The 22,203-nt window shown below is 46.4% G+C and overlaps 1 protein-coding gene across 3 annotated transcripts; it reads left to right on the forward strand.

Moving 5' to 3' along the window:
• The first annotated feature begins 2,753 nt into the window (after positions 1-2,753).
• LOC140455306 (olfactomedin-like protein 2A) lies at positions 2,754-17,155 on the forward strand. 3 transcript variants are annotated; one of them, XM_072550075.1, is made up of 7 exons: positions 2,754-3,115; positions 7,179-7,412; positions 9,510-9,617; positions 10,131-10,313; positions 12,436-12,637; positions 14,179-14,364; positions 16,548-17,155. In XM_072550075.1, exons 1-7 carry the CDS (start codon positions 3,053-3,055, stop codon positions 17,153-17,155), a joined length of 1,584 nt encoding a protein of 527 aa, XP_072406176.1. In that variant the 5' UTR covers positions 2,754-3,052. The 3 variants fall into 3 exon arrangements, with proteins under 3 accessions (XP_072406176.1, XP_072406177.1, XP_072406178.1); XM_072550076.1 differs by having other exon boundaries at positions 7,179-7,388; XM_072550077.1 differs by lacking the exon at positions 2,754-3,115 and adding an exon at positions 6,603-6,680.
• The last annotated feature ends 5,048 nt before the right edge of the window (positions 17,156-22,203 follow it).

Genomic DNA, 22,203 nt, shown 5'->3' on the forward strand with positions numbered 1-22,203 from the left:
CAAAATGAGGAGATATATTCCTAATCAATCTGTTCGGAGATGCTGTCACATCTCTGGAGCAGGTAGGAATGAACCCAGGCCTCCAGTCTCAGAGGTAGGGACGCTACTATTGTGTTACAAAAGACTTAATATAAAATGAAAGCTGATCAAAATTGTTTTATGCGTCTTGTGCCACGTTTTGTTTGATAAAGAATACAGGAGGCCTTCCATTGTTACAGAGTTTTTGAAGCATATTCACTATTGCAATGTAGGAGATATGACAATCAATTTCTGCACAGCAATCTCCCACAACCAACAATGTGATTATGACCAGATTGTCTGTTTTTTATGATCTTCAGTACTGATCAGGATGCTGTGGAGAACTTTCCTGTGAGACAGTACTGTGGGTTATGTATACTCACCCAAGCAGTTTTAAGTTAAAGTGGCCATAGATTTAACAGAGATGACTGGTGATGGTTTGATCTCAGGGTCACCACCAGGCAAGGATAAGAGTTGAGAAGGTCCTTCATTGTAACCTCAGCCAGCACAGGAATTAAATCCATGTTGTTGGTCCCTTTTCATCATAAATCAGCCTTTCAGTCAAATGGGGACTTCACTTTAATATCTTATCTGGAAGATGGCACTTCTGACAGTTTGGCTTCCTTCAGTACTGGGCTACTGTCAGCCTGGACTCATATGCTGAACTTTTGGCCCCACAACATCAGTAGCGCAGGTTCAGGGGTGGGGTGGAGCTGCTACCACTGATCCACAGTGAACTAAGCTGGCTAAAACTGTAAAATGCTTCGGTTTGTTTTAAAGTGTTGATGGTGCTACAGTGGGAGACTGGTGAGCAAGGTTAGATCTCATGCAATACAGGGAGAACTAGCCATTTGTATACAGAACTGGCTCAAAGGTAGAAGACAGAGGGTGGTGGTGGAGGGTGGTTTTTCAAACTAGAGGTGTGTGAGCAGTGGAGTGCCACAAGCACTGGTGGTGGGTCCACTGCTTTTCATCATTTATATAAATGATTTGGATGTGAGCATAAGAGGTATAGTTAGTAAATTTGCAGATGACACCAAAATTGGAGGTGTAGTGGACAGCAAAGGTTACCTCAGATTACAAGTGATCTGGACCAGATGGGCCAGTGGGCTGAGGAGTGGCCAGTGGAGTTTAATTTAGATAAATGCGAGGTGTTGCATTTTGGCAAAGCAAATCTTAGCAGGACTTATACACTTAATGATAATGTCCTAGGGAGTGTTGCTGAACAAAGAGACCTTGGAGTGCAGGTTCTTAGCTTCTTGAAAATAGAGTCACAGGTAGATAGGATGGTAAAGAAGGCATTTAGTATGTTTTCCTTTCGTGGTCAGAGTATTGAGAACAGGACATTGGGAGGTCATGTTGTGGCTGTACAGGACATTGGTTAGGCCATTGTTGGAATATTGCGTGCAATTCTGGTCTCCCTCCTATTTGGAAAGTTGTTGTGAAACTTGAAACGGTTCAGGAAATATTTGCGAGGATGTTGCCAGGGTTGGAGGATCTGAGCTACAGGGAGAGGCTGAACAGGCTGGGGCTGTTTTCCCTGGAGCATCAGAGGCTGAGGGGTGACCTTATAGAGGTTTATAAAATCATGAGGGATGGATAGGATAAATAAACAAGTTTTTTTTTTAACCTGGGGTGGGGGAGTCCAGAACTGGAGGGCATAGGTTGAGGGTGAGAGGAGAAAGATATAAAAGAGACCTAAGGGGCAACATTTTCATGCAGAGGGTGGTATGTGTATGGAATCAGCTGACAGAGGAAGCGGTGGAGGCTGGTACAATTGCAACATTTAAGAGGCCACTGGATGGGTATCTGATTAGGAAGGGTTCAGATGGATATGGGCCAAGTGCTGGCAGGTGGGACTAGATTGGGTTTGGATATAGAACATAGAACATAGAAGAATACAGCGCAGTACAGGCCCTTCGGCCCTCGATGTTGCGCCGATCAAAGCCCACCTAACCTACACTAACCCACTATCCTCCATATACCTATCCAATGCCCGCTTAAATACCCATAAAGAGGGACAGTCCACCACTGCTACTGGCAGGGCATTCCATGAACTTACGACTCGCTGAGTCTAGGCAAAAGTGAGGACTGCAGAGACTGGAACCCAGAGTTTAGATTAGAGTGGTGCTGGAAAAGCACAGCAAGTCAGGCAACATCGGAAGACCATGAAAATCGACGTTTCGTTTTGCCCGAAACGTCGATTTTCCTGCCCCTCCGATGCTGCCTGACGTGGGTTTGGATATCTGGTCGGCATGGGAACGAGTTGGACCGAAGGGCCTGTTTCCGTCCTGTACATCTCCATGACTCTCAGTGCAAGGATTCAAATTTGACACTGCAGAGGATCCCAATCAGCTCGGTTCAGAGCGCGTGTGTAAAATAAATAACGAGTGACCGCTGGATCGGTGCAGGCTGGGTGACTTCAAACGGTCAGCTTTCCCCTCCAGGTGGATTGCCTGTAGATGGTGCTGTTGGCCGGGCGAGCGGGTGGCAGTGGAGACAAGTCCCGGTACGCAACGGGTTAACCAGCAGTTCCTGACTCCGGTCTGCGAAAGAACCCGACAGATGCGTGCAGAGAGGCAGAACGAGGTGTTTGTGAGCGTGCGAGACAGAGAGGGGACTGCTGAGAAAGTGAAAGCAAACTAAATTACAACCGTCTGATACTCAAGGATAGAGTTGTGAAGGCCGATCACCCCCCCCCCGCGTCCCCCAAATCCACTCACGCCCCCCACCCCTCTCCCCGAGGGACAGAGCGCGGTCTGAGTGGGGGCACTAGCCGGCGGCTGTCACCATCTGACCTGACAGGAGGGATACAATGGAGCTCTAGCACCAGACACAGCAGCTGTACCCCTGGACACTGTGTCCCACCTCTGCTGGCCCTCTGCAGCCACCAGCACCCCCATTCTAACCTGGCCTAAGGATGGGGACGCAGAGTGGCGTCCCAGCTTAACCCCGGTACAATGCCAGCTCCTGCTGTTGGCGGGTTTCTGCTGCCGTGGGGGACCAGGCTGTGAGCACAGGAGTCGGTGACAAGATGAAGGTTGGACTTATGGTTTTCACACTGCTCCTAAACCCCGTCCTGACCACCCCAGCTCAGGTAAGTTCGAGCGTTTCATTGCTACATTGCCGGGAGTCGGTTGGGCAGAGGGATGTGCTGAGTCGGTCGGGGTATTGAGAGTTTTTTGTTGTTCCCTGGAATGTGGGTAAGGCTGGAAACTTACTGCCAACCGCGAATTGCCCAAACCTTTGGGGTGGTGTCTCAGTGGAAGTGAGCAGGTAGCCGGGTTGTGGTGGGTCTTGAGTCTCTCAGGTTTAAATGACAGCACTGCCCTCTCCAGAGGAGCATTTGTGAACCAGTTTGTGCTCGCCGTGCTCATTTCGAGGTCGGTCAGTGAGTTAATCTGTCTCCTTCGAGTCGGGAGGTTGAGAGTTCGGGTCTTGCTCTCGCACACAGTGCCGCGTATGCCGATTGTGGGATCTTGCTATGCACGATTGGCTGCTGTTGTTCCTACATTACAAACGGGACAAAACTTCGACGGTGCGCTTTTGGCTTAGAATAAGGAGGTTAAAGGAAGTGGGGGTAGACGTCGGGGGCTAGACCAAGGCATTACAGTTAGAGCAAGGCGATTCTGCACTCTGATGAAGTCATTTAGAGTCGAAATGTGAGCTTGTTTGTTTCTCCATGGATGCCGCTTGATCTCCAGCTTTTGTTTTCAGTCATCCTGGGCAGTTGTCTGGAAACATCTTCACACAAAAGGGAGCGGAGGTCTGGATCTCTCTCCCGCCAAGAGCTGTCAGAATTGCAATGATAGCAGAGGGGGCAAGGTTGATGTGGACCATGAATGGACGAGTGACAGGACTGGGGATGGGGTGCAAATTAAAATTCCAAATTTGGGATCATTTGGGTAAGGTTACTAAATAATATGGAACAAAGCTGTAAGGACGGGCTTAAAATTTGGTTCAGCCATCATTTAATTAAAGGACAGAACAGGTCCACTGGTCGTCTCCTGTTTTCAATGCTGCATGTTCCCCTTTTCTGAAATATGCTGTAAATTCAAACCCACTGGTGAAATCAGCGCCCTGGGGGAAGACTGCAGCACCAGTCTTGTTGAAACAGTCACCAGCCTCGTGGGTCAGGGGGGACATTGGGGGTCTTGTTTTGGGACTGACTTTATTTCGGTAACTGGGCACAGAGAGATTGGGTTCGAGTCAGTTTTCTCTGGTGTTTGCCTACGTGCATTCTGGGGCTGTGGGAGAATGATGACTGAGACAGGAGGTTCGGTGTACGCTGGGGTAATGACAGCGATTGACTGCAATCCAAATCTCTCTCTCGTCTCTGAGTCAGAAGGTTGTGAGTTCAAGTCCCACTGCAGAAACTTTCAACGCTGCACTGTCAGCGGTGTTATCACTCAGATGAGATGCTAAACTGAGGTCTGTGCTGGGTTAATATAAATAACCCACTCTTCAGGAGATTCTGAGATCAGGAAAAGTGTTGAATAGAAACAAATTATTTATTGGGAACTGAATACCATTATTTTACAGTAAAATAGTTATCCCTCAATTGCGGGCTCCAGATTTCAGCTGGTCTGCGAAATCTTGCAGATAATGTGTCTTTTAATAGATTATTTTTAAAATCTGCAATCATTTCCTGAATGTGAATATGATTCTTGAATGAAAGATTGCTGCCATTCTTGCTAAACCTAGCATTTCAATACATCAGTGGACAGATGATGTTTCCACTTGTGGGGGAAGCCAATATTCTGGATCCCAGTATACTGGCAGAGGGCAGCATGGTGGTCATGTAACTGGACACAAATCCAGACACCAGACTAGTAATCAGCTAATAATGGGTTCAAATTCCACCAACGGATATGATGGAATTTAAATGCAAATAATAAAACTTCAAATTCAAAGCTCAGTTCCATGATAGTGACCATGACAACAATCGCAAATAGTTGTAAATACCCACTTGGGTACAAATGACTCCACAGCAATGTGGTCAACTTGTAAGTGCCCATGTTATCAGAATTAGGGTTATTAGAATGAGGTTTATTGTCACATGTACTCAAGTTATAAAGAACAGGAGTACAGTGAAAAGTGTACAATGTCACCAACACATGGCATCATGTTTGGTACAAAGTACCTGGGTACAAATTTTAACTCCAAAGAGAGAAAATAAAGAAAAAAAAGTTACACGACATTACAAAGGTAAGTTAGGGAAATATGAAATAAAGCAGAAGCTAAAACAAGGCACTCTCTATAAGGGCTTCCACGAGGTCTGACCAAACTCCAATGGTTTCCAATCAGTAGCCACTTCAGTCTGGGTTCATAGCCTCTGTCCTCACACCATTCCAGACCCACTGACTGCCATCCCTGCTTTGCTCTGGACTGTTGGCCATCCCCAGTCTGCTCCAGGCCACTGACCATCCCCCCCCCCCCCCCCCCCCCCACCTCCTCTCCTAGCCTCTGGCTGTCCCTGATTCACTCCCGTCCCATTGGCCACCTTCCCTGCTTCACTCCAGGTCACTGGCAGAAGAAGAAAAAGACAAAATGGAAAAACAACGTGAGAGAGGGGAAAAAAAGAAAAGAGGAAAAGAAAAGAAACAAACAGAGCTGACAAGCTCTGACTGGAGTGTCCTCCTCTGCCATTCAGGTCAAGGTCCAGTAGGAATGGGCAATAAATGCTGGCCATTTGAGTGATAGCAACATGACATAATGTTAAAAAAAAGGATGGTCCTAATGAAATCCAGTAGAGAATTCAGGAGAAATTTCTTTACCCAGAGAGTAGCAAGAATGTGGAACTCATGACCACACATAATAGTTTGAGGTGAAAAGTAGGGATATGTTTAAAAGGAAGATGGATAAAAACATGAGTGAGAGAGGGACATTGGAACAGAAAGAGGCCATTGAACCTTTCAAACCTGCTACACTATTCAATTTGAACATAGCTGATCTGTGAGTTAACTTGACATATCCACTTTTGCCTCTTCCTTTGGATCCATTCAAATCAGCGTCAGTCTTAGATTTAGCATTAACAATTGGTTAAGCATCAACCACCATTTATGGAAGAGAGTTCCACACTTCTACAACTATTGTGATGAAAGATGTGTGGTTGAATATTTATCATTTTTGTTTTTGTATTGAAGAATTTGAATTTCAAACTAGTGGCATAGGAGCTGTAGTTTATTTTGTAAAAGGTGGGGGGGGGGGGGGGGGGGGGGGGGGGGGGGTGGCGGTTTAAACATTCATGAACCATTACTTAAAACCAATACATGTCAGATAGAAGGTTACTGCAAAAATCCCTGGAATGTTCATACAATAATGTACTCATAATATGGAGCTTTACTACAGTGAAAGGAAAATTAAGCCTTTAGCTTTAGAAGTATCTATAATGACAAAGATTCTTTTTCAAACTTACTTCAAAAACTACATTATTTCAATTTGAGAGAGACATAAATTTGTTTTTATTCATTCATGGAATGTGGATGTTGCTGGCTGGGTGATCCTTTCTTGCCCATCTCTAGATGCCCCTGTGAAGGTGAGTTGCATTCTTCAACTGCTGCAATTTGATGCAAGTTGACCCACAGTGCCATTAGGGAGGAAAGTTCAGAATTTAACCACACTACTCTGAAGGAATGGCAAAATAATTTCAAGTCAAGATGGTGAGTGTCTTGGAGAGGAGCTTGCAGATTGTGGTGCTCCCATTATCTGCTGCTCTTATCCTTCTAAATGGTAGTGGTCATGGGTTTGGAAATCAGATGCAAGTGTTCTCTCATTTGAAAGAGATTGTTCAGAGTCATTAAGGGAATAACTTATGTTAAGTTAAAGGTTTTAATCTGGGAAAACTTCCAGACCAGGAATGTTTGGTTAGGAACTAATATTGATTATTTAAAGCGAAAAAACTCTAACTTTTCAGTTGTATTATTATGTATGGAAAATAATTAACAGTCGACAGAATAGGAATTAGAAAGAAGCATTTAAGTCAAACATACAAAATTGTCCATCTGTTAATGGTCAAAACTTTAAGAAATGGAAGGGTATGTTGATGAGTGACAGGAGGCTTCTGTGAAGATAGATATTGGCTTGCATCAGTTGGGCCAAATGGCCTATTTCTGTGTTTCAAATTCTGTGAAATTATATGTGTTTATTAAATCTATCAGAACAAAGCTGTCTCAAGGAGGATAGAAGAAACTGACTGTAACTGCGCCTTCAAAATGCCCACCCCAATGGAGACAAGGTGGACAGGTGGCAAGACCTGGGCCGGGGGCTTTCACCTGCAGCAGATGGCAAGCTCTGGGTCAAAGTGCAAGTGTTACTGTGGGGTCGACCCATGTGAATACAAGAATGAGCGTGGAGCAGCAAAGGCGAAGGTAGAATTCTCAGATTTGACAACAGTAAGTTTCAGACCTTGGCCGGCACAGCCTTTGGTTCTATCTTCTGATGCCAGCTGCTGTGGTTAAAACTGAGAGAGGGTGAGAGAGAGGCAGCAATAACCAGTTGTGTTCACCCACCCTGCTGTCAGAGAAAGGCTCATTATCTGCTGAGGCTTGTTCGCCATAAGGCCAACTGGGACTGATAAGAAAATAACAGGTCAAACACTTTGTAAAGAGAAAAGATGTAAACAAATCTGCAAAATTTGTAAAATTCAGTGAATGTGACAAAGGGAAAAATAAGGAAAATGAGATTGGGGAGGAGAACAGGAAGACTGCAAGAACAAAGTGAAGGTTAACTGTAGAGGAGGGAAGTTGTGGTTAGTGTTGTCTCTGTTCTTCCCTCATTGCTTCTATCCTTGGCTCTCTGTCCTTCATTCCCTTTATCCTTCATTCCCCTCATGTTTCCTTCTCCATCTTCAGATTTTTTGTATATTACAAAATGTCATTACTGTATGTAAGCATCTTTGGCTAGTCAAATATCTGTTTCCCATCTCTAAGTATCATCAAAAAGGTACTGATGAGTTTTCTTCTTGAATGACTGCTGACCTTAAAGTGTGGGTAGACTCAGAATGGCAATATATTTCCAAGAGTGGGTGATATGTCGCTTGGAGAGGAACTGGCAGCTGGTGTTCCCATGTATCTGCTGCCATCATTCTTGTGTTTGGAAACTCGTGTTGAATGAGTCTTGCTGATTGGCTACATGCATCTTGTAAGTGGCACACACAAGTGCCACTGAAAATCAGTGGTGGAGGGACCTAATGTTGAACTGGCAGGTGATATGCCAATCAAACAGTCTGCATTGTCCTGAATGGTGTCAAACATCTTGAGTTAATAGATGTTTCCTTGTGTGGAGCAATCATTTTAGGCTGAGGAGTGGCAGATTTAAAACAGATGAGGAAGAATTACTTCTCTCAAAGGTCATTTAAGGTATGGAATTCACTACGTTGGATGCCAAGACACTGAATAAATTTAAGTAGGAGATAGACAGATTTTTCGTTATTAATGGGTTAAAGGGCTATGGGAGCTTTCAGAAAAGTGGAGTTGAAGCTAAGATGAGATCTTCCATTATAATATTGAATGGTGGAATGGGCTTGATGGGCTGAATGGCCAATTCCGATTCCCAGTTCTTATGTATATTCACAATCAACGTAATCAAAGAGCCCTAGGCAAAAGTGAGGGCTGCAGATGCTGGAAACCAGAATTTAGGTCAGAGTGGTGCTGGAAAAGCACAGCAGGCAGCATCCAAGGAGCAGGAAAATCAACGTTTCAGGCAAAAGCCCTTCATCAGGATTACAACGTAATCAAAGAGCCCTCCCACCCTGGTTCTATTCTTTCCCGCTCTCTTCTGTTGGGCAGAAGATATACAAATTTGCAGATGCATATGAATAGATTAAAGAACAGCTTTTTCCCAGCTGTTATCACACAGTTGAATGGACTTCTCAAATGTTAATGTTAATCTCTCCCCCTCTGCACCTTCTCTGTGGCTGTAATTCTGTATTCTGCACTCTGTTCTGCCACCTTGGTGCACTTTGTATTGTAAGATTTACCTGTATACTCTGTAAAACAACACTTTTCACTGTATCTTCTTACCTGTGACAGCAATAAGTCAATCAATCAAATCAATCAATTAATTAAGGTTCTTGAGTGTTGTTGGACCTGAAGCCATCCATCACACTGCCCACTTGTGGCTTGTATATTGTTGACATGCTTTGGGGAATCAGGAGATGAGTTATGCTTTTCATGACTTCTAGACTCTGAGCTGTTCTCCAAGCCACTGTATTTCTATGTTTGGTCCAATTCAGTATCTGATTAATGTTCGCCTCCAGCATATTGACAGTGATGGATTCAGTGATAATAATACCATTGAATGTTAAGGGGAGATGGTTCTCATTCTCACTTGCTGAGAGATTATCATTGCCTGGCAATTGCATGGTGTGAATTTTACTTCCTTATCCATCTCCCACAGCAAAATTGTTCTCATTGGAGAGCATGACCTTTAACATATTATAGTGAGTGCAGGCCTGGGGGTGCATGATCTTCATGTCTTGTTTGTTACAGATCCAGTCACTGGCTATTGACCTCCAGGAGATCTTTGACAATGAGGAGACCAAGAGACTAAACTCGTACTCGGCCAAACTCAACAGCCAACTGAGGAAACTGGAGAAGGTACAGGACAGTCATCCTCAGAGAAGGTGATAGTGATTAGCCTTTTTGAACCACTGCAGGCCCTTGTGCCAAGGTTCACCCACCCTGCTGTTAGGTTGGGAGCTCCATGGTCTTGGCCCAGTGACATTGATGAGAAACTAGGCTTGGGTAACTTGATCAGCTACTTCAAAAGCTGGTAAAGATTCCAACCACATTCTAGCTTTGGGCTGAAATATATATATAAAGCAAATAAGGTCTGCAGGTCTGCAAGTTGAGATGGGATGAGATCTGCCATGATCATATTGAATGGTGGAACAGGCTTGAGGGGCTGAATACCCTATTCCTGCTCTGAGTTCTTCTGCCTGTTTCTGGGCTGTAACTTTCTATGTATCAGTGTGATAGTTTGGGTGGGGTTCTTACAAGAACAAAACTGACAACTTTTTTTATCTGGGTCTAATATTCTCCAAGATTGTGTGCTGTTTATTAAATGGAAACGGATGTTTTGCACTCATGTCAGCATTTGTTTGTAACCAGAGGCTGGAACGTAATGTTCCCAGTGTCAACGCCCTTCTGAGAGAGACTTTTGAGACGATTGTTCAGCATCGTTCCATCTACCAGAACTTCTCCATCGCCATGAGGGATGTGAGGAAGGAGATTAGCAAACTCAACTTCCTACTGCGGAAGCAGCAGCCTCTCCCACTCGATAAAGGCACAAAGGTACCAGGAGTCACTGAACTGAGGTCAAAGATCAACCTTGTTCTGGGGTGGGGAGATCATTGCAGGACTGGTGGGGAACACTTGTTCCCTCTCATCTGTCACATAACAAAATTTAAATCATGGAATCACACTGTGCAGCTCTGAGACTCCGTCTCTGCAGCTTGTGATGACAATGCACTCCATCCCTGCTTTTCTACTGGAGCTGCTGTTGTCAGCTTTCTTGAATCACTGCAGTGGTTGGGGTTAGGGACACCCAGACAGTGCTGTTATGGAGGGGTGTTGACCCAGGGACAGTGAAAGAACAGCGATATTGTTTCCAAGTCAGGAAGGTGTGTGGCCTGGAAGGGATTTTTCAGATGAAGCAAAGCTGTTTGTCAGTTGTACAAGGTTTGGGGTGGTACGCTGGCTCAGTAGTTTGCACTGCTGTCTTGCAGTACCAGGGACATGGATTCGATTCCAGCCTTGGGCTACTGCATGTGGAGTTTGCATGGTCTCTTTGTGTCTGAGTTGGTTTCCTCCTGGTGCACTGGTTTCATACCACAGTCCAAAAATATTCAGGTTACATGGATTGAACATGCTAAATTGCCCCATTAGTGTCTAGGGATGTGCAGCTCAGGTGGATTTGCTATGTTAAATTGCCCCGCAGTGTCCAGGGATGTGCAAGCTAAGTAGGTTAGCCAGGGGAATGTGGGATTATAGGAATAGGTTTGGGGAGGATTGGTCTGCATGGGGTGCCCTTCAGGGAGTCAGTGCAGAGTCAATGGGCCAAATGGCCTCTTTCTGCACTGTTGAGATTGTTTAATCTAGGTGACAGAGAATAAGATTTTAGGGAGGAGATGGCGGGGCAGCATATTTACACAGTGACTACCGATTACCATAAATTCACTGTCTACTGTCACAAAGCTAGTCCATGTTTTTCTAAAAGCTGTTCCTTGGCGCAAGGATACTCTGTCCTTGATGTTTTTCAGAGGGGTAATAAACCAGGCTGGGCTCCAATCAGGCTGGTTTGGTACAGAGATGAAAAGGATTTTGTTTATATGTAAACAGATGAGACTTCAGGCCAACATGGTCATGTTTTAGAAGTGACCTGTAGAATGAAAGGTCAGCTCTCTCGCTGAGCTGAGCAGTTTAGTTCAGTCCAGAACTGGTTGAGAGTGCACAGTGATCAGAGTGGAAATTCTCTCTTCTGTCCTTCTAACTTAAATCTGCCAGCATCTGATCCTTTTTGTACTGTGTTTTAAATGGGGTTTGCTTATTGGGACTGTTGTGTATATTCAGAACAGCATACTTAACACTAGTTTGGATAGACTGAGTTCTGTAGGCGTTCTTCATTCTATTCTTTGTGTTTCATTGTGTAATTTTGTGAATTTTATTTTTTGTCTGTTTTAAACCTGGTAGTCAACCTCACTAACTTAATCCAGATAGTTTTCACTGTACACTTACCGAAACAAATTGCAAAGTTATGGTCTGGGCTGCCTGCTTGAGAATGGTTTGAGTGGTCTGGCCTAGTCCATAACACTATGAAGGTCGTCAAAGTGGAAGTAACAAATAGCTTGAAGGTGAAGGTGGATGGGTATTCGAAAGAAATAAGCTCGCAGGGCTACAGGGAATGGAAGTGATGGGTTTACTCTTCAGAGACCTGGCATGGACCTGATGGCCTCTTTCTATGCAGTTATGACTCTAAAGGGTTTCCTCCATCCGTACAGTGCCCTTGCTCATCTTCATGGTGGATGTGGCAGATTAGAAGATGCTTTCGGGAGCCTTAATGGGTTTGTCAGAGTGCATCTTGCATATAGCACACACTGCTGCCACTGTGCATCACTGGCAGGGAGAGTAAACATTGACAGTGTCATGGGATGCTGACCAAGTGGGACATCAAACATCTTAAGGGAAAATCATCACTCCCATTGGCACCACGATATTTTTAACAAGTAAAAGTTAATAAAATTGCCTGGAACGTTTAGAGAAATTTCTCCTCCGCGGGTTTTGCAGGTGTCCCTGGAAGTGTTGTGGTTCTGCAGACCATGGGAATGGTCTGCACTATCAAAGCCCCTCTTGATTCTGAATACCTCTGGTAAATCACTCATCTCTGCTTTAAGGCCTAACTGTTGTTTTGTTACAGAACGTGGTCAGGCTGACCCCAAGCAAGTCATTGCCCATGAATAGGAGCATGTCAAAGGTTGGCGGCACAAATGACCAACTCAGGCCTCAGAGCCCTGCTAGCACAAAGCCTAGGACCAGGCTGCACATACCCACTTCTCGGCCTTCAGTAACTCCTCCCGAGACAGCAAACGGACAAACTTCAGACGAGTACAGAAACATGAGTAAGTTCAGGACTGATGCTTTCAGAAGATCCCAAAAAGTTCAGCATAATTCCAAACACAGAGCAGTTATGCTTTTGATGTAGTGTGCACAATTCTGGTCACCCTGCTATAGGAAGGATGATATTAAATTGCAGAGGGTTCAGAAAAGATTTACAAGGATGTTGTTAGGACTGGAGGGTTTGAGTTATAGGGACAGGTTAAAATCAAAGTAAAATTATGAGGGGCATAGATAAGCTGGATAGCAAGTGTCTTTTCCCTAGGAGAGGGGGGTTCAAAACAAAGAGAGCATAATTTTCAGGTGAGAGCAGAAAGATTCAAAAGAGACCTGAGGAGCAATGTTTTCAAGCAGAGGGTGGTGAGTGGATGGAATGAACCACCAGTGAAGTGGTAGATGCAGGTACAGTTCCTCTATTTAAAAGACATTTGGGTAGGTTCGTGAATAGCAAGGGACATGGGCCAGAGGTAAATGGGATGTGTTTAGTTTGGGAAACTTGGTTGGCATGGATGAGATGGACTGAAGGGTCCATTTCCATGCTGTATGACTCTGTGATCATTGTCCCCACTAGAGTCTTTGGGAGGTGCCAGTTGAGATGAGGCCTCAGTTCTGTTGGCCTTTGCTCCATCAGCATCCTCCCACCGTCAGTCTGTTTCAAAGCTTGAAACTTCAGTGACTCTTGGTAAGAACTCTGAGAGTAGGGGAGATGAGGGCAGGGCAGGGACAGTATTAGACCAGTAGGTTTTTCTGAAGCCAAAATTTGGTGTTTTCGGCCACACCTAACCCTTGCTGCCTCAGAGCTCGTAACCCCAAAATCCTTTCTCGTAACCCCACTGTAAGGACTACACAACCCCTGCTTTGGGAAACACTGGTGTAGGCACTGCCCACTGTACCCAGTTATTGACCAATCACCTGTAGGCACTGCCCACTGTACCCAATCATTGACCAATCACATGGTGTAGGCACTGCCCACTGTACCCAGTGAGTGACCAATCACATGGTGTAGGCACTGCCTACTGCACCCAGTGAGTGACCAATCATATGGTCCCAGGCACTGTACACAGAGGGAGTGTTTGCTTGGTCAGTCTCAGTGTTGCTTCAATCAAGGGCAGAGTGATTAATTGGTCTACATCCAAAGAGATCTGGTGTTGGTTCTTGCAGTGAGCTGGGTATAAGTTATGCAGCCATTTTCATACGGAGGTTACTGTCACAATACTGTTTTATAAACTGTGTTCACATTTCACATTTGGATGGAAAGCAGCACTTACCAGTGGGTATGTGATGGGCAGTTTATAGTAGCTTTCTGAGTACATCAGTTTGCAAGAAGGTGATGCTTAGTAAGAGTGTAGTGTTTACAGCAGTTATATATACACAACACCAGATTAAAGTCCAACAGGTTTATTTGGCAGCACGAAGCTTTCGGAGCACTGCTCCTTCATCAGGTGGTTGTGAACCCATCATCTCGAAACCATGTCTGGTTTGTCTTAGCCGAGTTTCTCCTTCCTCAAAGTAAAGTTTACAAAGTCTGCCTCTGTCTGGCTCCTAGTTCGGGAAGACAGCTGTGATGGAACTCCTGTGATGATCAGAGGCCCAAAGACACACAGCAGCTCTGGGCGTGGGGAAGGCGTCTGGATGAAGGACTCTGTGATCAATCAGGACCGGGTCTATGTGGCCAACTATTTCTTCGGCACCACCTTGATCGAGTTTCGTAACCTGGAGCATTTCAAACTGGGTAAGCTTTCCAAAATAACAGTCCTTACAGGATGGGGAGGTGGCCGTTCAGACGATCGGCTCTGGCCTCTCCAATGCTCAATTTAGTTGACTCTTAAATACCCTCCAGCAGGCTACTCAGTTCAAGGGCAATTAGATTAGATTCCCTACAGTGCAGAATTAGGCCCTTCGGCCCAACCAGTCCATACCAACCCTCCGAAGAATAACTTATCCAGACCCATTTCCCTCTGACTAATGCACCTAGCACTATGGGCAATTTAGCATGGCCAATTCGCATAACCTGCACATGTTTGGACTGTGGGAGGAACCCATGCAGACACGGGGCGAACGGGCAAACACCACACAGACAGTTGCCCAAGGCTGGAATTGAATCTGGGACCCTGGTGCTGTGAGGCAGCAGTGCTAACCACTGACCCACCATGCCGCCTTGTCAGTGAAAAACACACCGTGAAAGAATAAAGAAATTATCACAATTGTTTCCGATGATGACTCCTGTCTTTCACAGTCGAAGCTGTCCTGAGGAGATTTACAATGTCTGCTGTGGTTTCAATAATGAGGTGGATTGCACGGACCAGCCTTGTGTTCCCTCGAGAACAGAAATGAATGTGATCAGTTTGAGTTAAGCAAGGATAAAGGGAATTCATTCAGTTGCACACCCCTGTGCCACTCCAAGTATCCCTTCAAAGATCGATCCAAATCCCTTATGTCAGCTACTGCTGAATATGCTGCTGCATTTTCAGGCAGTGGGTTGCACAACAAGACAACTCTGTTTTTCGAGGACAACTCTCTCAGTAAAGGCAATATGGGCCTGTCTGAGTAGGTGGCACGGTGGCTCAGTGGTTAGCACTGCTGTCTCACAACACCAGGGACCTAGGTTTGATTCCAGCCTCAGGTGACTCTCTGTGTGGAGTTTGCACATTCTCCCCATGTCTGTGTGGGTTTCCTCTGGGTACTTTGGTTTCTTGCCACAGTCCAAAGATGTGCAGGTTAGGTGAATTTGTCATGTTAAATTGCCCATAGTGTTTTGGGATGTCAAGGTTAGGTGCATTCGTCAGGGGTAAGTACAGGGTAGGGGAATGGATCTGGGTGGGTTTCTCTTCGGTGAGTCAGTGTGGGCAGTCAAAGGGCCTGTTTCCACATTATAGAGATTCTAAAAAACACTCTTGTGCTCAAATCTGTATTGAGCCTTGAACCCAAGAGACAAGAGTGTTCAAGTTTCCAGTGAAATTCCTGGTGAGGTCTTGCTGGAATGGAGCCCACAGCCTGGTGGTTAGTTTGATTGTTAGTCACAGTTAATATTGTGAGGCACAAGTCTGTCTTCAATATGTGGTTCACTCCAGTAATACTTAGCTTTGCATGCAACTGAAATACATTGGGACTCCAGCCAATGTTTATGGGCATTGGGTTCAAACCATTTAACTAGTCAGCATGAGTATCTGTCTATCAGCAGTGAATGAGACATTCCAAAGGATGTCTTTGAAATGTTCCTTATTGCCTTCATTTCCCAGCACACCACCCTACGGGGATTCCTGCCTGCTAACTCCGATTGGCTTTATAAGACCATAAGAAGTGGGCCCTCCAGTCCATCGAGTCTGCTCTGCCATTCAATGGAATAATGAAAATCCTCATGTATGTCTTTTCCCCATCACCCTTGATTCTCTTCTTGATTAAAAATCTATTGCAGCCTTGAAGAGTGCCTCGACAGTCCTATTTTGGAGACTGGTGTTGAGCTGACCCCGCACACTTACCTCAGCTATGATTGAATGGCGGAGTACACTCGATGGGCAGAATGGTCTAATTTCTGCTCCTGTGTCTTGTGGAACCCACATCCTGACCCAGGGCAGGGGCTGGGTGTGAATGGGATGCTCTTTGGAGGGTCCGTGCCGGCTCAACGGGGAAACCCGCCGAGGTTTCTCTCTACTTGTCCCAGATCGATGTCTAAATGGTCCCTTTTGTCATTACTCAACCAGGGGTGGGTTAGAATTGTCCCTCTGGCGTACTCGGACCATGACAGTGAGGCAAAACACCATATTTTCTGGTCGTGGTGACGGGGGGTGGGGGAGCTGACAAACTGAAAATATTTACGAAGTTCAGAAGCACCTCACAGGCTGTGAAGTGCTGTTACGGCGCTACACAAATGTAAATTGTGCTGACCTCCAGTTGCCTCCTTTGCTTCCTCGGCAGGCCGCTGGAGTAACACGTACAAGCTGCCGTCGAGCTGGATGGGGACTGGGCACGCCGTCTACAACGGCTCCTTCTACTACAACAAGGCGTACACGCGGAACCTGATCCGCTATGACCTGCGGCTGCGGGCGGTGGCGAGCTGGACGATGCTGGACGAGCTGGGCAGGGGCTCCGGCGGCGACGGCACCTTCCGCTGGAAGGGCTACTCCGAGGTGGACTTCACGGTGGACGAGGGCGGCCTCTGGGTGGCCTACTTCTCCAACGACTTCGGCTACCTGTCCGAGGAGGTGCTGGTGCTCAGCCGCCTGGACCCCGTCGACCTGACCGCCAGGAAGGAGACCACTTGGAGGACCCAGCTCCGGCGCGCCTCCTACCGCAACTACTTCCTGATCTGCGGCGTCCTGTACGCGATGGGAGTGCGGGGCCAGGCGGAGGGCACTGTCAGCTACGCCTTCGACACCCACACCGGCTCCGAGTCAGACCCAGGGCTGAGAGTTCAAAGCAAATACTCTTACCTCACCCAGATAGACTACAACCCCAGCGACAAGCTCCTGTACGCTTGGGATAATGGATTCCAAGTCACTTACGATGTGATGTTTACTTATTGACACCAGCCCCCCCCCCACCCCCACCCCCAACCCACCCACCCCCAACCCCACCCCCACCCCCGTCCGAATCCCAATCGCAGTGTGGGCTGAGATCCTGCTCCAGAATTAGAGTTTTATGTTTTGTTTTGCACTGGACATGGGCTCTGACCAACCAGCTCAGAGCCAGTCCCTAGACTGAGGAGACCTTCTGAACCGCCTGTTTATTCATTTTTGTTCTAATGTTTAAAAACCAAACGAAAATAACTGCACAGAAGCCAGTATCTCGCCAGCAAGTCACTCTTTATTTACACGTGCACAGTAAGTGGGCTCTGACCAGCCAGGCCCTGGACTGACGAGACCTTCTGTTTTTTTTGTGAGGAAGCTCTGAGTCTGCTGTTTATCTTTTTCAGTATTCCGCCACGCTCCCAGTGTGCATCAACAGTGCTTATTTCACCCCCACAGTGTGTACTGTACCCTGTATATACGCAGTGACTCAGTAAAGACACCAGTGTGCAAATAAATTTTATTCAATATTTTCATCACCATCACACATGCGCCCAGTGAACCAGCAACATGTAGTTTCATAATTCAGAAGCCGGCTAATCTCGCCTCTCCCATTGCTTTTATGTCCACCCCATACCCTCCTCTCCATCTCAACCAACCAAACATACAGAAACGTTCAACTCATCTGTTCAGGGATGTTAAGACACACACGGCGTTTGAGAAGTATTTCGACGTGCACTTATTGGGCCAGGGCTGGAAATGCTATTAGAATAGTCAGGTGCTTGTTCACCAAACTGGTGCACGTTCGACGGGCCGAAGAGCTTTTTAGTTCCTGTGCTCTGGACTTCAGAAGCAGGTGCTCCTTTCTGAGTCTCCTGGCTCAGAGGCAGGGACATGACCACAGTGCCACAAGAGACCCCACCCCACCAACAAACATACTTCCTCCACTCTTCCCGTGCTCCTTTGGATTTGCTGTAACTGTGCCGTTACTGTCTACCTTAAGTCTCACAACACAGAAACAGACCTTTCAGTCCATCCAGCCGACGTTCCCAAACTTAAATAGTCCCACCTGCCTGCACTTGGCCCATGTGCATCTAAACCTTTCCAATTGGTGGGTCAGCCGTCCTGATCGCTGTCGTATTTGGGGGGGGAGGGATGTTAGAGAAACAGGACGGGTCGTCCGAGAGGTGGCCGGAAGGTGTGTCAGGGCGGACCAAGAGCCGGAAAGGCGGGAGAGATGGGCGGCCTTAGAGTGGCCGGAAGGTGGGAGGGACGGATGGCTTGTTGGTTTGCTGGAAGAGCACAGCAGTTCAGGCAGCATCCAAGTAGCTTCGAAATCGACGTTTCGGGCAAAAGCCCTTCATCAGGAAAGATGAACTGCTGTGCTCTTCCAGCACCACTAATCCAGAATCTGGTTTCCAGCATCTGCAGTCATTGTTTTTACCTGGTTGGTTTGCTGGGGCGGGTCTGTGTTCTTTGCACTGTTTTCTTTATCTAATTGGACTGTCTTGTATGTATTTGTTACTGTTTTGTGATGACTGAAAGTGGGATTTGAGATTTGTCCTCATTTCCCTGAAAATTGGTTAACGGTAGGTTTGCGACCTTGCTTTGCCGCTCCTCTTCCTTGTAAAGTTGCTGTTTCTCTGTATACAGCTGGTAATGTTCATTGTTTTGTAAATTGTATTGTTTAATATAATAGAATAAAATAAAATAAATCCTTCCTATCATGTAATTACCCGAAGATTTTTAAATGTTGTAACCAAACTGTCCACCGCTTTCTCTAGAAGTTCATTCCACTCAGTGTGAACAAGTTGCTGCTTAGGTTCTTTATTGTTTCTCCTTTCAGTTTTTACATATGCCCCCTCGCTCCCAGGGAAATACCTTTGCCATTCACCTTATCTCAACCTCCTATGTTCCAGGGAAAAAAGTCCCAGTCTTTCCAGACTATTTTTGCAACTCAAAACCTCCACTCCCAACAACACGATCTTCCGAACCCTGTCCACTTTAATAATATCCTTCCTGTAACTGGGCCTCGTCGCGCTCTCTCGCAGCTGAGATGTCAATCTGAGATAATCGGTTACTGTCTCCAGTGAGACGCCATTCTGAAGGAGAGTTCCTCCGTGCCCTACTTACTCCTCAGTCAATATCACTGCAAGCGGATTAACCGTTCAATTTTCTGATAGAAACTTAGGAACAAGAGGCCATCCAGCTCGATGAGATCATGACCAATTTGCCTAATTCCATATATCTGCCTGAGGGGGAAGATTTTAAAAGGAGAAAGTAGTAACTTGTAAAAGGGAATTTGAGAGGAAGAGGGGACGTAAGATTGTGGAGCTCTGGGGAAAGGGGAGGGGTAAGTGATAGCTCTGCTGTAGAAATGGCACCGGCAGGAGGGGATGAATGACCTTTTCCAGCACTAGACTATTCACCTAATCAGTTTAGAAAGTGAACTGCAGTTGAGCTATTCAACTGTGGTAGGCCTCACTGACCAGGCAATGTAGATTGACCTACCCTTAAAAGCTGTGCGTTCTATTCTGTTTTGACGACCATTGGGAGGATAAGTTGGCATTTTAGCAACGCTTCCCTCTGCCACCTTTCTCAAACCGTCAGAAGGCAGGCTGGGGGTGGCAGTAATAGCCTCCCTTAACCTGAGAGCAGTACCTGTGAACTTGACAAACCTCCATCCGGGGTGGCTGGAATCAGCTCAGTAAGAAATGTAGATTGAAAGTCTGAACTGTTAAACCTGTTTGTTTCAACGTTGTACTAAACCAGCGTGGTCGTAGTTTACAGCTCACCGCTGTGCGGGTCCAGCAAGTTGAGGGACAGCACGATCACGCTGTTCCGGCCCAGTGTATAGCCCGCATACCAGTGTCCAGGCTGACACTGCCATTGCAGTTCTGAGAGTGTGCAGCCCTGTTGAGGGGCAGGAGGAGATGTGGAACCGCGCCCACTGTTCCCTCATTTCGAAGAGAGGAGAGCTTTCGGTGCAGGACAGGCAGATTCTCCCCGCTGTCTACGCCAATAGTCATCGCTCCACCCTGGGAGCTTGCTGTGCTTTCCGTTACAGCTGTGGCCACACTTCAGAAGTGCTTTCTACATGACTGTTGAAATGTGGTGCGCCTCTGGTCGAAAAACTTGCGAAAAGTGCTGTGTAAATGCATTTTTTTTGTGTGTGTTTACCACAGAGTGCCAACTCATTCTCCGATTTAAATTTTGCAGCGAAGCTTTCGAGGAGCAGGAAAATCGACTTTCGGCCAGGAGCCCTTCATCAGATGGTGCCTGACCTACTGTGCTTTTCCAGCACCACTCTAATCTTGATTCCCACTTCAGATACAGCAGTGACATTCCAAGACCAATTATTTGCTGCAGTCGCGTGGATTTCTCTTAATTTTTGTGGTCTGTGGAACACACCAATTCAGAACCAATTTGTGGCAACTTGTTTCCTCTACTGCGGCACACCACCGGTCACAGGCCTCCAGTCTGAACAGCAACCCTCTATCACCACTCTCTGTCTTCTACCTTCGAGCCAGTTCTGCCGCCGAATGTCTAGTTCTCCCTGCAGAACATAATACACCTCAACTTGAGGAAAATCTCCTGGGTTAATCAGAGCTCAGAAATATTGCACCATCCCTCGGACTGTCTCGGGAATCCCAAACAGCCTTCACTACAGTGGGAGGTGTAATATCGCTCACAGCGAGGCCAGTTACGGCCCTCAGCGCTTTCCGAAGAATGTAGCTAGCATAGCGAGAAAGCCGATGTTTGAGAGGTTTGGAGAGATGACAAAAAAACCGGCGTGGTACTCCTTGGGAGAGTGAAGATCATGGGAAGATTGCGTCACCGTTTTAATAGAGGGGGAGAAAGGTTTCCACTGGTTCATTGGTCACAATCAGAGGACAGGGACTTAAGGAAGTTGGCAGAAAGTGGAAGGTGGGGGGGTCGGGGATCTTCATCAAAGGCAAGTTTTTGTGATCTAGGGATGCACTTGGCGGGACTTGGATTGACGGGAACAAACCCAACCGACAACGGAAAAGAGTTTTTTTTTGGGGGGGAAACGAAAGAATGGATAGGTTCTTTCCAAGATTTGACAGAAGGTCGATGGGCCGAACGGCATCCGGCTGTACCGTCTCGTTCTGTTTTTTTCCCAACACGCCCCGAATGGTGGAACAGACCCAGTGGCAACCCGAGAATACTGCTCGTCATCTCGTCTCAGCTAGCACTCGGAATGCAGCCAAAGCCCCCAAACCTGAACGTCTCCCACCCAACCCCTGTCATGGCGGCCACGCTGCACAGTGTGAGGAAGACTGGAGTAACTCAATACCAAATCCGTGACTTTGCTGTTCCCCACAACAAAAGGATGCTTGCTGGTGAAAGCAAAATAGGAACAGAAATAGCTTCTTGGCAGAACATCAGACACCTCGAGCGCTCCAAAGTCATCCTGACTATACACACGCCCCACTTTCTCTATGCCGATAACCAGCCGGAGGTCACACGCTTCCCAACATTGCATAAGTTTACGATGCCTTAATACACCACAGAAACCATATCAGTGTGCGAATCTGATAAATATCATCGTCTCATTAAATCTGGGGTTAATCCCGTCAATTGAACGACTGGAATGTTTTAATCACTCTGTAACTACTTTATTTCTTGTACATTCCACAATGTCGAACAGGCCAGACCCTCTTCAATTCGTCCTGCAACAGCGACGTAGATACAGAAAGATCCATACGCGCACACGATTTGGAGGTGCCGCTATCGGACTGGGGTGTAAAGTTACAGATCACAACACCAGGTTATAGTCCAACAGGTTTATTTGGAAGCACTAGCTTTCGGAGTGCTACTCATTCAGCAGCGCTCCAAAAGCTAATGCTTCCAAATAAACCTGTTAGATTATAACCTGGCATAGTGCAATTTTAACTTCAAACACCCGCACAGTGACACATAACTTCACTTGCATGACTTCACATAAAGGCTCTTACACACGTACAATGATACTAACTGACCCTTCAACAGTGCGACAGAACCTTACATAGACCCCCAGCCACATAATGGTAAATCTTCACACA

Source organism: Chiloscyllium punctatum, chromosome 30 (assembly GCF_047496795.1).
Source record: "Chiloscyllium punctatum isolate Juve2018m chromosome 30, sChiPun1.3, whole genome shotgun sequence".
Taxonomy (NCBI): domain Eukaryota; kingdom Metazoa; phylum Chordata; class Chondrichthyes; order Orectolobiformes; family Hemiscylliidae; genus Chiloscyllium; species Chiloscyllium punctatum.